At 53.7% G+C, this 11,092-nt stretch overlaps 1 protein-coding gene across 8 annotated transcripts in view; it reads left to right on the top strand.

Annotated features, from left to right (window-relative positions):
* The first annotated feature begins 317 nt into the window (after positions 1-317).
* LOC140619198 (N-lysine methyltransferase KMT5A) overlaps positions 318-11,092 on the top strand; it is a 70,424-nt gene continuing 59,649 nt past the window's right edge. For 3 of the 8 annotated variants that reach the window (XM_072802209.1, XM_072802214.1, XM_072802213.1), the window contains exons 1-5: positions 318-572; positions 5,862-5,983; positions 7,199-7,355; positions 10,288-10,507; positions 10,935-11,022. In XM_072802209.1, the coding sequence (XP_072658310.1) occupies positions 563-572; positions 5,862-5,983; positions 7,199-7,355; positions 10,288-10,507; positions 10,935-11,022 (597 nt within the window). In that variant the 5' untranslated portion in view covers positions 318-562. Of the gene's footprint in view, positions 573-5,521; positions 5,594-5,861; positions 5,984-7,198; positions 7,356-10,287; positions 10,508-10,934; positions 11,023-11,092 lie in introns of those variants that run through there. The other 5 variants (XM_072802211.1, XM_072802215.1, XM_072802210.1 and 2 more) reach the window with 4 other exon arrangements.

Here is an 11,092-nt window from a genome sequence, read left to right as displayed (position 1 = left end):
AATGAATGAAACTGCTGGAGGAGTGAAGGTACTGGAGACGCCAAACTGCTGGGAGAACTAAGGTTTGCAGGTCCTAACGGGAGGTCGAGGGGTCAGAGGTCGGGTTCCGGTCAGACCCGAGAAGAACCGGAAGTCCCAGATCCGGTCCACTCTGAGCCCGGGCCTCCAGCCGCGTGACTACACCTCCCGGGGCGGAGCTTCAGCGCGGCGAGAGGGCGGAGTTTGGGGCCTCCCAATGGCAGCGCGGGTGTCCTCCCAGCGCAGCCAATCGACGCAGGAAGACGGTACAATTTAAACCCCCTCCCACCTCCCCCGCCGGGACCTGCCCTAAAGCGCTTGTAGAAAGTGCGGCCGCTTGCCCCGCCCCCGCCAGGGAGGCGGGAAGGAGGGCGGGCTTTCCCTGCCGAGCTCGCCTATCAGCGCGGGTAGCGTGGGGAGAGGCGGGCAGCCGCGCCAATCAGGGAAGCAGCCTGAGCGCCGCGGAGCAGTTGGCTACAGTTGTTGCAACTTTTTTCGAAAGCTGCGTTTCCCGGGAGATCCTAGGCGGTGACAGAGCCGGGCCATGGCTAGAGGTATTTGCCCAGGTGGTCGGCGCTGGGGCGGCCGAGGTGATGGGTCGCGCTGGAGGGGTGGCGGGGTGGCGGGAGCGGGAGCGGCAGCGGGGAGGCTCCCTACTGCTCCGACGGAGCGCGGAGACTGCGCGGGGGGCGGGGGGGCGGGGGGGGGTTGCGGAACCTTCCCCGACCCACCCCCACGAGTCTCCAGGAATCCCATGCCTTGGCTTCCCCTTTCTAAAGTGCGGGCACCCGCTGGCCTGCCTCTCCAGGGACGGCGGATCCATATGTCAAAGCTCTTCGGAAACTAAGGCGCAGGGCACCTCCAGGGAATGGTTGTTATTGATACGAGGAGGTGGGGAGGGCGAGGTTTCGCCCGTTTCGGGGCGCTCTCAAGCTGGGAAAGGAGGTGAGTCCGAGGCCAGGGCGCAGATGGATAACCTCCACTGTGGGGAGCGCGTCGGAGTGGACACCGCAGCAGGCGCCTTTCCTCTCCACGCCCTGAGTCAGCTCTGCGCCGCCGGGGCGACGACCGGGCCCCGCTGGCCTGCTTTGGGGTGAGAGGAGTTGCATGGCACCACCCGGGGCGGCCCTTAGTCCTGCAGCTGCTCAGGACTCCTGCCCACGGGGGTGGCTTGGGTGGGATTGCCCAGCCGCGGGAAGCATGTCCCTGCGTTGAGTTCTGTACACACTTAGTTTGCTGTCAAGACAGTAAGCCCCACGTTATGCGGCAAAGCGATCTCCAACCGCTGGTCGTTTCCTAACGCTGTGTCTCCGTGCAAAAACTTTGAGCATGATGGTCGAGTAGAATTATTATTTTAGAAATATGAGTTCAGGTTTGACACTTTTTTCCAAATCCCAAGCAGTACAGGTTAGTAGGAATTTGCCCTAATGCAGTATGCTCCGTGTAGCAATAATAATGAATACAAAAAAGGATTCATTCAGCAAATATTTATTGGGAACCTTTGTTTTCAGGCCCTGCACCCAGTTGCATCCTTTATTATCCTGCAGTCTTTTTAGGGTCTTTTGGAACAACCCAAGATTCTGATTAAGAAATGAGGCAAGATGAACTTCAAGTTAATGAGCTTTATACTCCAACCCACAGAGAAAGTTAAGACAAAGATACTGTTTTCAGAAAAGTGTTAAGCATCTAAAAGTATATTTAATAGTATCCGACAAATCTTAATAAATCTGTGCTTCCCTGGTTCACTTTTCCAGTTAGAGCAAATCATTCAAGCTGTTTCAACAGTAGTGCCTTAAAAAAAAGATAGCTTGTTTTAATTAATCAAAACTAAGCAATTTGCCATTGAAAGATTTAAATACTTAATATAGGCAAATAATAATTACCATTGAGGGCCAGGCAGTTATTATCTCAGTTAATCTTTACAAATTGTTATATCCATTTTTCAGAGGTGGAAGTTTGAAGTGCAAAGTCACTGTCTAGACTCCGGCCATGCTGTGCCTTTGCTTGTTCCCCTCTATCTCCCTTAGCCGAAGTGAAGACAAGTGTTCCCAGGTCTCGCCATGGCAGGCTTACAAATCACCTTTGTAATTTATTGGTTAGTGATTCTCACTATCTCTCCTGACCTGCAAATCAGCAGTTACTTATTCCTTAAGGCCTTGTTACTCTTGTAGATTATTAAATGGGTAGTATAAATATCAAATCATTTGTAATACTTCAAATGAAAGGTCAGTCTTTTTCTTCTAGAAAAGCTGCCTTTGTTGAAAACTTGTAGTTCACGTTGAGAACCCTGCTGGGTCACACAAACAAAATGTGCAGATACTAGGCAACTCCTGTCTGGTTTTGAAGTTTTACAATCATGCAAATATTTTCAGCCTTAAGTATATTCCTTTGAGGAGGATTATCTCCTTTTTTTCCATTTCTGCTGCCATGGCCAGATGGCCTCCTAATTGGTCCCCTCTTTCCATTTTTTTTTTTTTGAAAAAAAATTTTTTTTAAAGATTTTATTTATTCACAAGAGACACAGATAAAGAGGCAGAGACACAGGCAGAGGGAGAAGCAGGCTCCATGCAGGGAGCCCGATGCGGTACTGGATCCCAGAACTCCAGGATCACGCCCTGAGCCAGAGGCAGACACTCAACCACTGAGCCACCCAGGCGTCCCTCCTTTTTTACACTTTTACCATTTCCAATTTACTAACTCTCAGCTGCTAGAGTGGTCCCCAAGAACATGGATTTTTGTCGTGTGACCACTCCTCCTCCCTTCCTCACTGTTCTTAGATCAAATCCACACTCCTCACCATGGCCTGTATGGCCCTGCCTCCCCCTCTGGCCTCCATGTCCTCCATCAGTCTTTGTGTACACTGTTGTGTCCTTAGCAAGGGCCTGGAAAGAAGTAGGTATTCAATAAATGTTTGTGGAATGAATGAATTGCTATTTTTGTGTCTGAGTTTAAGGGAAACAATATACATTCTTTATGATAAAGTACTCTCATATAACAGCACTGGCTTCAGATCTCAGCTCTATTACCACTTTCGTCATGTAATCCTTAGTCAGGTGATTCCTTGAGCCTCAATTTCTACATTTGTGAAATAGAAATAGTACCTTCTCATAAAGGGTTGGGAAGGTTAAATTAAATAGTGTACAATTATAGGGCTTAATACAGAAACACTGAATAACTTAGCTATGCATATCATTCCAGTTGAATTCTATTTCTAGGAGATCCTGGACAACATTAAGAGTTTTTATTTATGCCTACAGGTATATTTGTCATATATACATGAACACCTCAGAGACAGGAAAGACTGTTTTGAAGCTTACACTGAATGATTTGTATTATATCTTCTAATACCAGAGCTGCAGAGTTGAGGAATGGGTGCTAGACTTGGATCTTAATGTATGTACCCTCTGCATTGGAGGGCCGCAGTAGAGAAAGCTGTGGCCCTGAGCATGTGTGCGTAGGTGGGGTTGGGGGTGGGAGGATGTTGAAATAGTATGTGAAGTAGACAAGATGATCTGAGAGGCTGCTTCCTGTTCTCAAACCACGATTCCCATGATAGTTTGGTGACAAACTGCAAGCCCTCTCTGCCCTGGAGATGTAACACACAGTTTCAAATGGCTTGACCTGGGTGTCAGAGTGTCACTTTAGAATTCTCTTTCACTCTCTGCATAGTCTCTTGGGTATTCAAGTGGGCAGAGTATCCCACCCTACTGGAGTTAAGGTTGGGGTGGGGACTGCAAGGGGTATTGGGGGAGGGGCGTAGGGAGGAGGTGCTCCCTAGCCCCGCCCGGGATGCTAAAGATGAGCTGATTTGGAAGACATCATTCTGAGCCTATTCCTGCCATTTAATCCTACTTAGTCTTCTCCCTGGGGAGGTAGCAACTTTATGTGACAACTGTTTCTCTGTGGGTGTTGGAAGGTGCCCTGGGTGGGTTAAGGAATTCAGGATTCTGGGTTTCTTTTTTTTTTTTTTTTAATTTTTATTTATTTATGATAGTAACAGAGGGAGAGAGAGAGAGGCAGAGACACAGGCAGAGGGAGAAGCAGGCTCCATGCACCGGGAGCCCGACGCGGGATTCGATCCGGGGTCTCCAGGATCGCGCCCTGGGCCAAAGGCAGGTGCCAAACTGCGGCGCCACCCAGGGATCCCGGATTCTGGGTTTCTATCCACAAGGACGTTGAGGCCTACTCCAGGGAAGTGACTTGGCCATGGTCATAAAGCACCTCTGGGACAAATTCAGGGAGAGAAACCCAATGTTTGCCTCCCAGGCCATGACACAAGCTGTAGGAGCTAGATGCCCTGAGATGTCTTGTTTGCATCTATGACTTAGCACAAATACAGTGACTCTTGGCTGTGGGCCCTCAAACTCTAATGGCTTCAACACAGTGGTGCAGGGCAGTGAGCTCTGCCAACACTAGACACAGGACTGGCTGGAACCCCTGCCTTCCTAGGATATCTTCTCATGGGGATGGACAGAAGAACCAGGTGACTTGCTAAATGGCTTCTGCCACAGCATTTGTCCCTCCCATTCTTGAATTTCCTCATCTGTGGCTGGGAGTGCAGGCTCTGGGTCATTTGGCCTGGAAATCCATTCTTAGTTCTGAGAATTTGGCCAAAGCTCCTCGCTTCCCTGATGTCCGTTTCCTCATCTGTGGTGTATACCTTTACAGGGCTGTTGTGAGGTCTGGATGAGATCAGGTACGCCGGGAAGCACCCCACCAGCTTAACATGATAACCACTGGCTCTCTCTCCCCGGGGCAGGTGCAGACCGCCCGAGTTTGACACTTGATCCCATCGCTTTCTAGTTGTGCGGCCTTCGGCAAGCGTCTGCACCTCCCTCGAGCCCCCGTGTCCCCATTTTTAACGGGTTTGCCACAGGACCTGTCCCCCGGGGACTTGCGGGGACGCCTAAATGGCCACAAGACGCTCAGGGAGCGCAGGCTCGGGCACACAGGACGACTCTCGCCTGCGGCGCTCACCGCCGCTGACAGCGCCTGGCACCGACCGGTCTCCCAAAATATCCGCGGAGCCAGCGAGAGAAGGAGCCCGGCCGGCGAGAGCCCGGCTGTCATCATCAGTCTCCCACCCCTTCCTCCCCGCGTGGCCGAGCGCGAGCGAGAGGGGGCGCGCCCGAGTCAGGATCCGGCGCGGCCGCGCGGCCCGCCCACCTCCTGCCTCCCTCCCGAGGCGCCTCGCAGCGCCGCCCCTGCCAGCCCCCTCCCCGGGCCGGGCGCCGGACGGTGGGCGGCGGCGGCGGCGGCGGCGGCGGCGAGCGGGCGGGCCGCGGAGGACGCGCCGCCAGCGCCTCCCTCCCTGCGTCCTCGGTCCCGGGCCGGCCGGGGCTGCCGCGGCGCGCGGGTGCCGGGCCCTGCGTCGCAGGCCATGGGGGAAGGGGGCGCCGTGGGGCGCCGCCGGCCCTTCCCCGGGGCGCCGCGGCGGCGCTGGTGGCGGCGGCAGCAGCAGCAGCAGCGGCAGCGGCAGCGGTGGTGGCCGGGCCGCGGCGGCGGCGGCGGCGGCGGCGGCGGCGGCGAGGGCGAGGGCGCGGGGCGCGCCGCCATGGGCCTGGCCGGGCTGCAGGTGGGTGTGGCGGGCCCGGCCGCGCGGGGGGCGGGCGGCGCGCGGGGCCCGGCCGGGCCGGGCGGCGGGAGGGCGACCCGGGCCCCGGCCCGGCCCGGCCGGCCGGCCCCTGCCTCCCGGCGGCGCGGGCGGCCCACCACCGCCGGGCCCTCGGAACATGGCTGCGGCGGGAGGCGCCGCCGCGGCGCCCGGCCCGGGCGGCCCCGCTCCCCGCCCCGCCGCGCCCTGAGCGCCCCCTCCCCCGCTTCCCCCGGGTCCCCCTCTCCAGGCAGGAAGATGTCCAAGCCCCGCGCGGTGGAGGCGGCGGCGGCGGCGGCGGCGGTGGCAGCGACGGCCCCGGGCCCGGAGATGGTGGAGCGGAGGGGCCCGGGGAGGCCCCGCACCGACGGGGTAAGCAGGCACCCTCCCCGCACTCCCCCAGCGCGCCCCGAGGGGCCGCGCCCGGCCGCCCCCGGCCGCCCCCGGGGGCCCCGCGCCGCGAGCACGTGCGCGCGCCCCGGACCCCCCGCCCGCGGCCCCGGGCCCAGGGGCGGAGGCGGAGGCGGAGGGCGGAGGGCGGGGTGCGGGCGCGCGGGCGTGCGGGCGGGGCAGCTTCCTTTGCTGCTGCCTGTCTGGGAGTGGCGTCCACACTGGCTCCGCCATGACCCTGGCGATATTTGACCTCGGAAAAGTTTGTGTCTTTATGGCATTTCCGCACCCCACACCCAGCTGCCCCGGCGGTGGCCGCCTTCCCGGGGCGTGCTGGGCCTGCCCGGGCCCCTCGGCGAGGTCACAGGTCTCGCCGACTTGGTGTTTGAAGGTTCCCCAGGCAGAAAGCCCCTGGCCGTGTTTCTGGGAACGCTCTCCTCCGTTCCGTGCTTACTCAGAGGAGAGGCCACACGCCCAGAGACGCCAGCAGTGACCTGTACCGCCCCCCCCCCCCCCCCCCGCCTGCCCACCCTCCTCCTCCTAATGCCAAGATGCCATTTCATTTGCAGTAGAGTGGCCGCCCTAAATGAGCTGGCTATTTAGGCTCTGCTTTTATTAGGCTCGCCACCCCCAACCCCACCCCTCCATCACCACCGCAGTCTGGTCCTGGGAGGCTGCTGGGCTGCGTTAATTTGTGAGGGGCCAGGTTTGGGCACCCAGAAGGCTCAGGCAGTAATGGCCAGTCCTACTGGCTGCCTTCAGGACCAAGAAGTGGCTAAGCAGCTTTCCTGAGGCCTGTTTCTGCGCTAGAGCTCCTGGAGCTCCTGCCAGAGGAGTTAGCTCCTGCACGTAGGCCAGCCCTTTAAATTCTGTGCTTGTTCAGTCTGGGTCATTCTGACCTCTCTACCATTGGTAGGTTGTCTGCTTCTGTACACCTGGGTATACAGCTGGCTTCCTGCTGGCTAGATGTGCCCTTAGTGACCAGAATTACAGACCACATGAGTTTAGGAAATGTCTGACTCGGACCCAGGAGATCCTAAACCTCCCACTGTTCTCCAGGGGCTGGCAGTTCCTGGTGGCCTGCTTTTGAGACATGGTGTCTGTTTCTGGTTTTTGTATTCCGATTGCCCTTCTCTGCGATTTGCTCTGGGATCTTCTTCTTCAAGCCTCTTTCAGAACATGCATTTGTCGTTTTAGGAGAATGTATTTACCGGGCAATCAAAGATCTATTCCTACATGAGCCCCAACAAATGCTCTGGAATGCGTTCCCCCCTTCAGGAAGAGAACTCAGTTGCACATCACGAAGTCAAATGCCAGGGGAAGCCATTAGCTGGACTCTGCAGGAAACGAGAAGGTAAGGCTCTGAAATGGCCCTCTTCTGACCACAGCCGGTCCGGTTGCGGAAGCTCTTTTTCATGCCTGTGCACATATAGTAAATGTTTATCCAGCCTTTTCGAGCCATGTTCTGTCTTGCTCCTAAGAAGCGGACAGGAGTAAGAGTAGCCTGTCCCAGGGTGTGTGTCCTGTTGGTCTAACAGGTTTTCCCTGCTTTCACAAGAGTTAGCATGTCCTTCAAGCTTGACTGTGTTGCCAAGTTGCAAAAATAACACCTGACCCTTACCTGCGGATAGAGAGACTCATAGTACCTAAAATACAGAAGTTATAAATCTGGGCTGTACAGACCATGTGTTTACAGTCCTAACTGTGTTGTGCAGATGTAGGGAACTGACTTCCTTCCCTCTTTTGAGCTGGCCTTAACCTCATTTCTGAGTTTCTTCCCCTCAAATGTGCAGTGCTGCTTTCTGTAGCTGCATACTCTGTGATGAAATTTGGAGTTGAAATATCGAACGAGAAGATATATAGTTACTGAAAATTCTGTTTGGCCTCACAAAACAAGCTGACACCTCTGGAAATCTTGCAGTCTTCCAAATATTTCCCCTTTTAAAGCTGCAGTGGGGAATATAGCTTTCCCCAATTCACCAAGCTCCCTTCTAATTAAAACCTGCCTTAATGAAGCAGAACTCTGGCTACCAGCAGCTCTATATGACGAAGCTTTGTAATTCATTTATAGGAAGTACCATAAGTGATGGTTAGGCCTATGGCTGGGGCCAGAACTGAGAGCCAGGGGTGGGGAAGCCCAAAACCAGGGGCAAGAGCCAGACCTCAGCTTGATTCCCCGCCCAGGGCAGTGGGTGATACTATTTCTATCAGTCTTCAAATGAGTTGGGTTCTAATCCTAGCTCTGCCACTGACAGGGAGAGGCTGGGGCAGGTTATTCCACTCTGAGCCTTAGTTCTTTTCATCTTTGAAGTGAGAGGGAGGATTCCTACCTCGAAGAGCTATTCTGAAGATTGGTTAAAGCATGGATGGGTGCAGAGGGCTTTCCTACAGTGCTCCACACTAGCAGCTCTTCCTCTGCTGGTCTGCTCCTCCCTGCATTGGCGACACCGAGGATCGCACCTACTGCATAGGGACTGGGAAAGGGGCTCTCTCTCAGTGCTGGTCAAGCAATCTCCCATCCCTCCTGGAATAGGGTGGGATGTAAATTATCCTAAATGGTGATGTGGTGCCCAAGCTAGCTTATTTGGCTTACAGTGTCATTAAATGGCAACAGTTAGAATTTGGAGCCAGATATACTTTGGAGGAGAGCCCAAGGGCCAGACTTTTGTCCTTGATTCTCACCTGTTTTTCTGCTTTGACTCAGACTCGATGTGGTTGGTAGCTGACCTTCACAGGCATCAGTGCACTCCTGGGGTTATTTTGCATGATGTCCTAGACTTAACTCTCTCTGGTCTACTTAGGGCGTGTAAGGGAGTGAGAATGGCCTGGGTGGATTGTGACATATTTAGTTTTCTATTTGTAGCTTATTTATTGAGCTGTAATTCACGTATCATAATGGCCACCATTTTAAAGTTATACAATGCAGTGGTTTTTAGTTTATTCACAGATAGAGGCAGTCATGGCCAACTGTCTAATACCAGAACATTTCCCACCCCAAAAAAGAAACCTCGTACCCATTAGCAGTCTCTTCTCATTCCACCTCTCCCCCCGACCCCTGGCAACCACTAATCTACTTTCTACCTCTATGAATTTGCCTGTTCTGGACATGTGTAAAGGGAATCACGCATAATAGGTAGCGTTCGGTGTGTGGCTGCTTTCACTCAGCATCAAGTTTTCAAGGGCAGGGGTCAGGACTTCTTTCTTTTCTGCGGCCGAATAATATTCCATCACATGGATAGACCACATCTCATTTAACCAGTTCAGCAGTGGATGGACATTGGGCTTGTTTCTACTTTTTAACTGTTGTGAATTAGCTGCCGCAAACATTCACATACAGGTTTTTGTGTGGACATGTGTTTTTAATTCTCTTAATAGCCGCCTAGGCGTGGAATTGCTGGGTCATATGGTAACTTCATGTTGAACTTTTGAACAACTGCCAGACTATTTCTAAAATGACTGCGCCATTTTATGTTCCTTACCAGCTATGCATTATTTGCTCATTTTTTAAAAGTAAGTCATTTAAAAAAAAAAAAAAGTGACTCATTCACCCACACTGGTGCTTCACAACAATTTTTAGTAACAAATCCTTTTTGACATCCCTCCCAGTGCCATGCTGACCAGTGTTGGGTCACTGTCCTGAGAACCACTGTGAACCTAGGGCTTTGGCCCCTTTAGAAAAGAGGGAAACTTTTTTCTTTTTTTTTTAAAGTCTGAAATGAAGCATGCCAGGCAGCTCTTGGAGAAGAGGTTTTTGCTAGGGAAGAAGTTTTGCTTTATTTACCCTTATTCCTGTCCACCAATGCTGGCCTACTCTAGGATTTAGCTTTTTTTTGGGGGGGGGTCCACAGCCCCCTTCCAGAAAGCTCTAGACCGAGTACCTCCACTGCTGCTGCTGCCTGTTGTGGGTCCGCTTCTAGGGCTCTCCCTGGTCCAGGTACAGAAGATCATTAACTAGGTGGGAGCAGTCCTTTCACAATGTAGATCAAGTCATCATGACGTGTACTGTAAAAAGCTTGCTATTTTCTTTGTCAGCAATACCTCAATAAAGCTGAAAAATTTTTTTAAAAAGATGCAGAGGAAGAGCTTTGCCCAAAGTCTGGGTCAGAAAGTGAAGCCACATGCTCCTGCTGTGGAAGCCATCATTAGACAGCAGGTTGCACTGCTGCCTGACACATCGAGCTCCTCTGTCTTCTAGAAGCCTGTCTTAGAATGCAGCCAATGGTCTAGAAATGGGGAGGCAGAGAGTCTAGACTAAAGCTCTGTCTTTCCCCACCCACTGCCTGCAGAGAAAAGAAACAGTGGGAACGCAGTACGGAGCGCCATGAAGTCTGAGGAACAGAAGCTCAAAGACGCCAGGAGAGGTCCCCTGGCACCTTTTCCAAACCAAAAATCTGAAGCAGCAGAACCTCCAAAAACTCCGACCTCGTCTTGTGATCCTCCCATTACGGCTATCGCCAAGCAAGCCCTGAAGAAGCCCATCAAGGGCAAACAGGCTCCTCGGAAAAAGTAAGTGCCTTCTGGAGCCCTTCCCCTGATGCTGAGCAGTTTGGTTCTTATGACCCCGGCAGACACCGCTCAGGTGCCAGCTAAGGGAACGCAGTGCCCCCGCCCCGCCTCTTTGTCATCAGGGCCTGGGTTTCCTGAGTCACCATAAGGACACCATTACTTGTCACCATCTCAGTCTGTTGTGAGTCCAGAGCTCACGGGTTCTCCTTCCCCACCCTCCGCCATCACTGAGAGTAGGTAGCCTGTCTTGACACTCTGAGGCCCCCTTGGGCAGGTGAGCCCACGTGGCCACGGACCCCAGTGGACAAAGGTGTTTAAGTGACATTTTTGCTAAAGAGCCACCTCCCAAGCAGTTAGTTGTGTGCCTCCTGGGTGTGAGTGGCGTCAGTGCTAATACTTGTTTTCTCTTTTACCCTTCCCACCCCAGAGCTCAAGGAAAAACACAACAGAATCGCAAACTCACGGATTTCTACCCCGTGCGAAGGAGCTCCAGGAAGAGCAAAGCTGAGCTGCAGGTAGAGTCATGCGGCTTTAATTCTAGCTTTTGGAGGGTCAGCGTGGTCTAGTGGGCAGCCCTTGGCGACC

The sequence above is a fragment of the Canis lupus genome, chromosome 27, assembly GCF_048164855.1.
Source record: "Canis lupus baileyi chromosome 27, mCanLup2.hap1, whole genome shotgun sequence".
NCBI lineage: Eukaryota > Metazoa > Chordata > Mammalia > Carnivora > Canidae > Canis > Canis lupus.
Note: the sequence above shows the minus strand (reverse complement) of the source record. Positions and strands in the feature narration are given on the sequence as shown.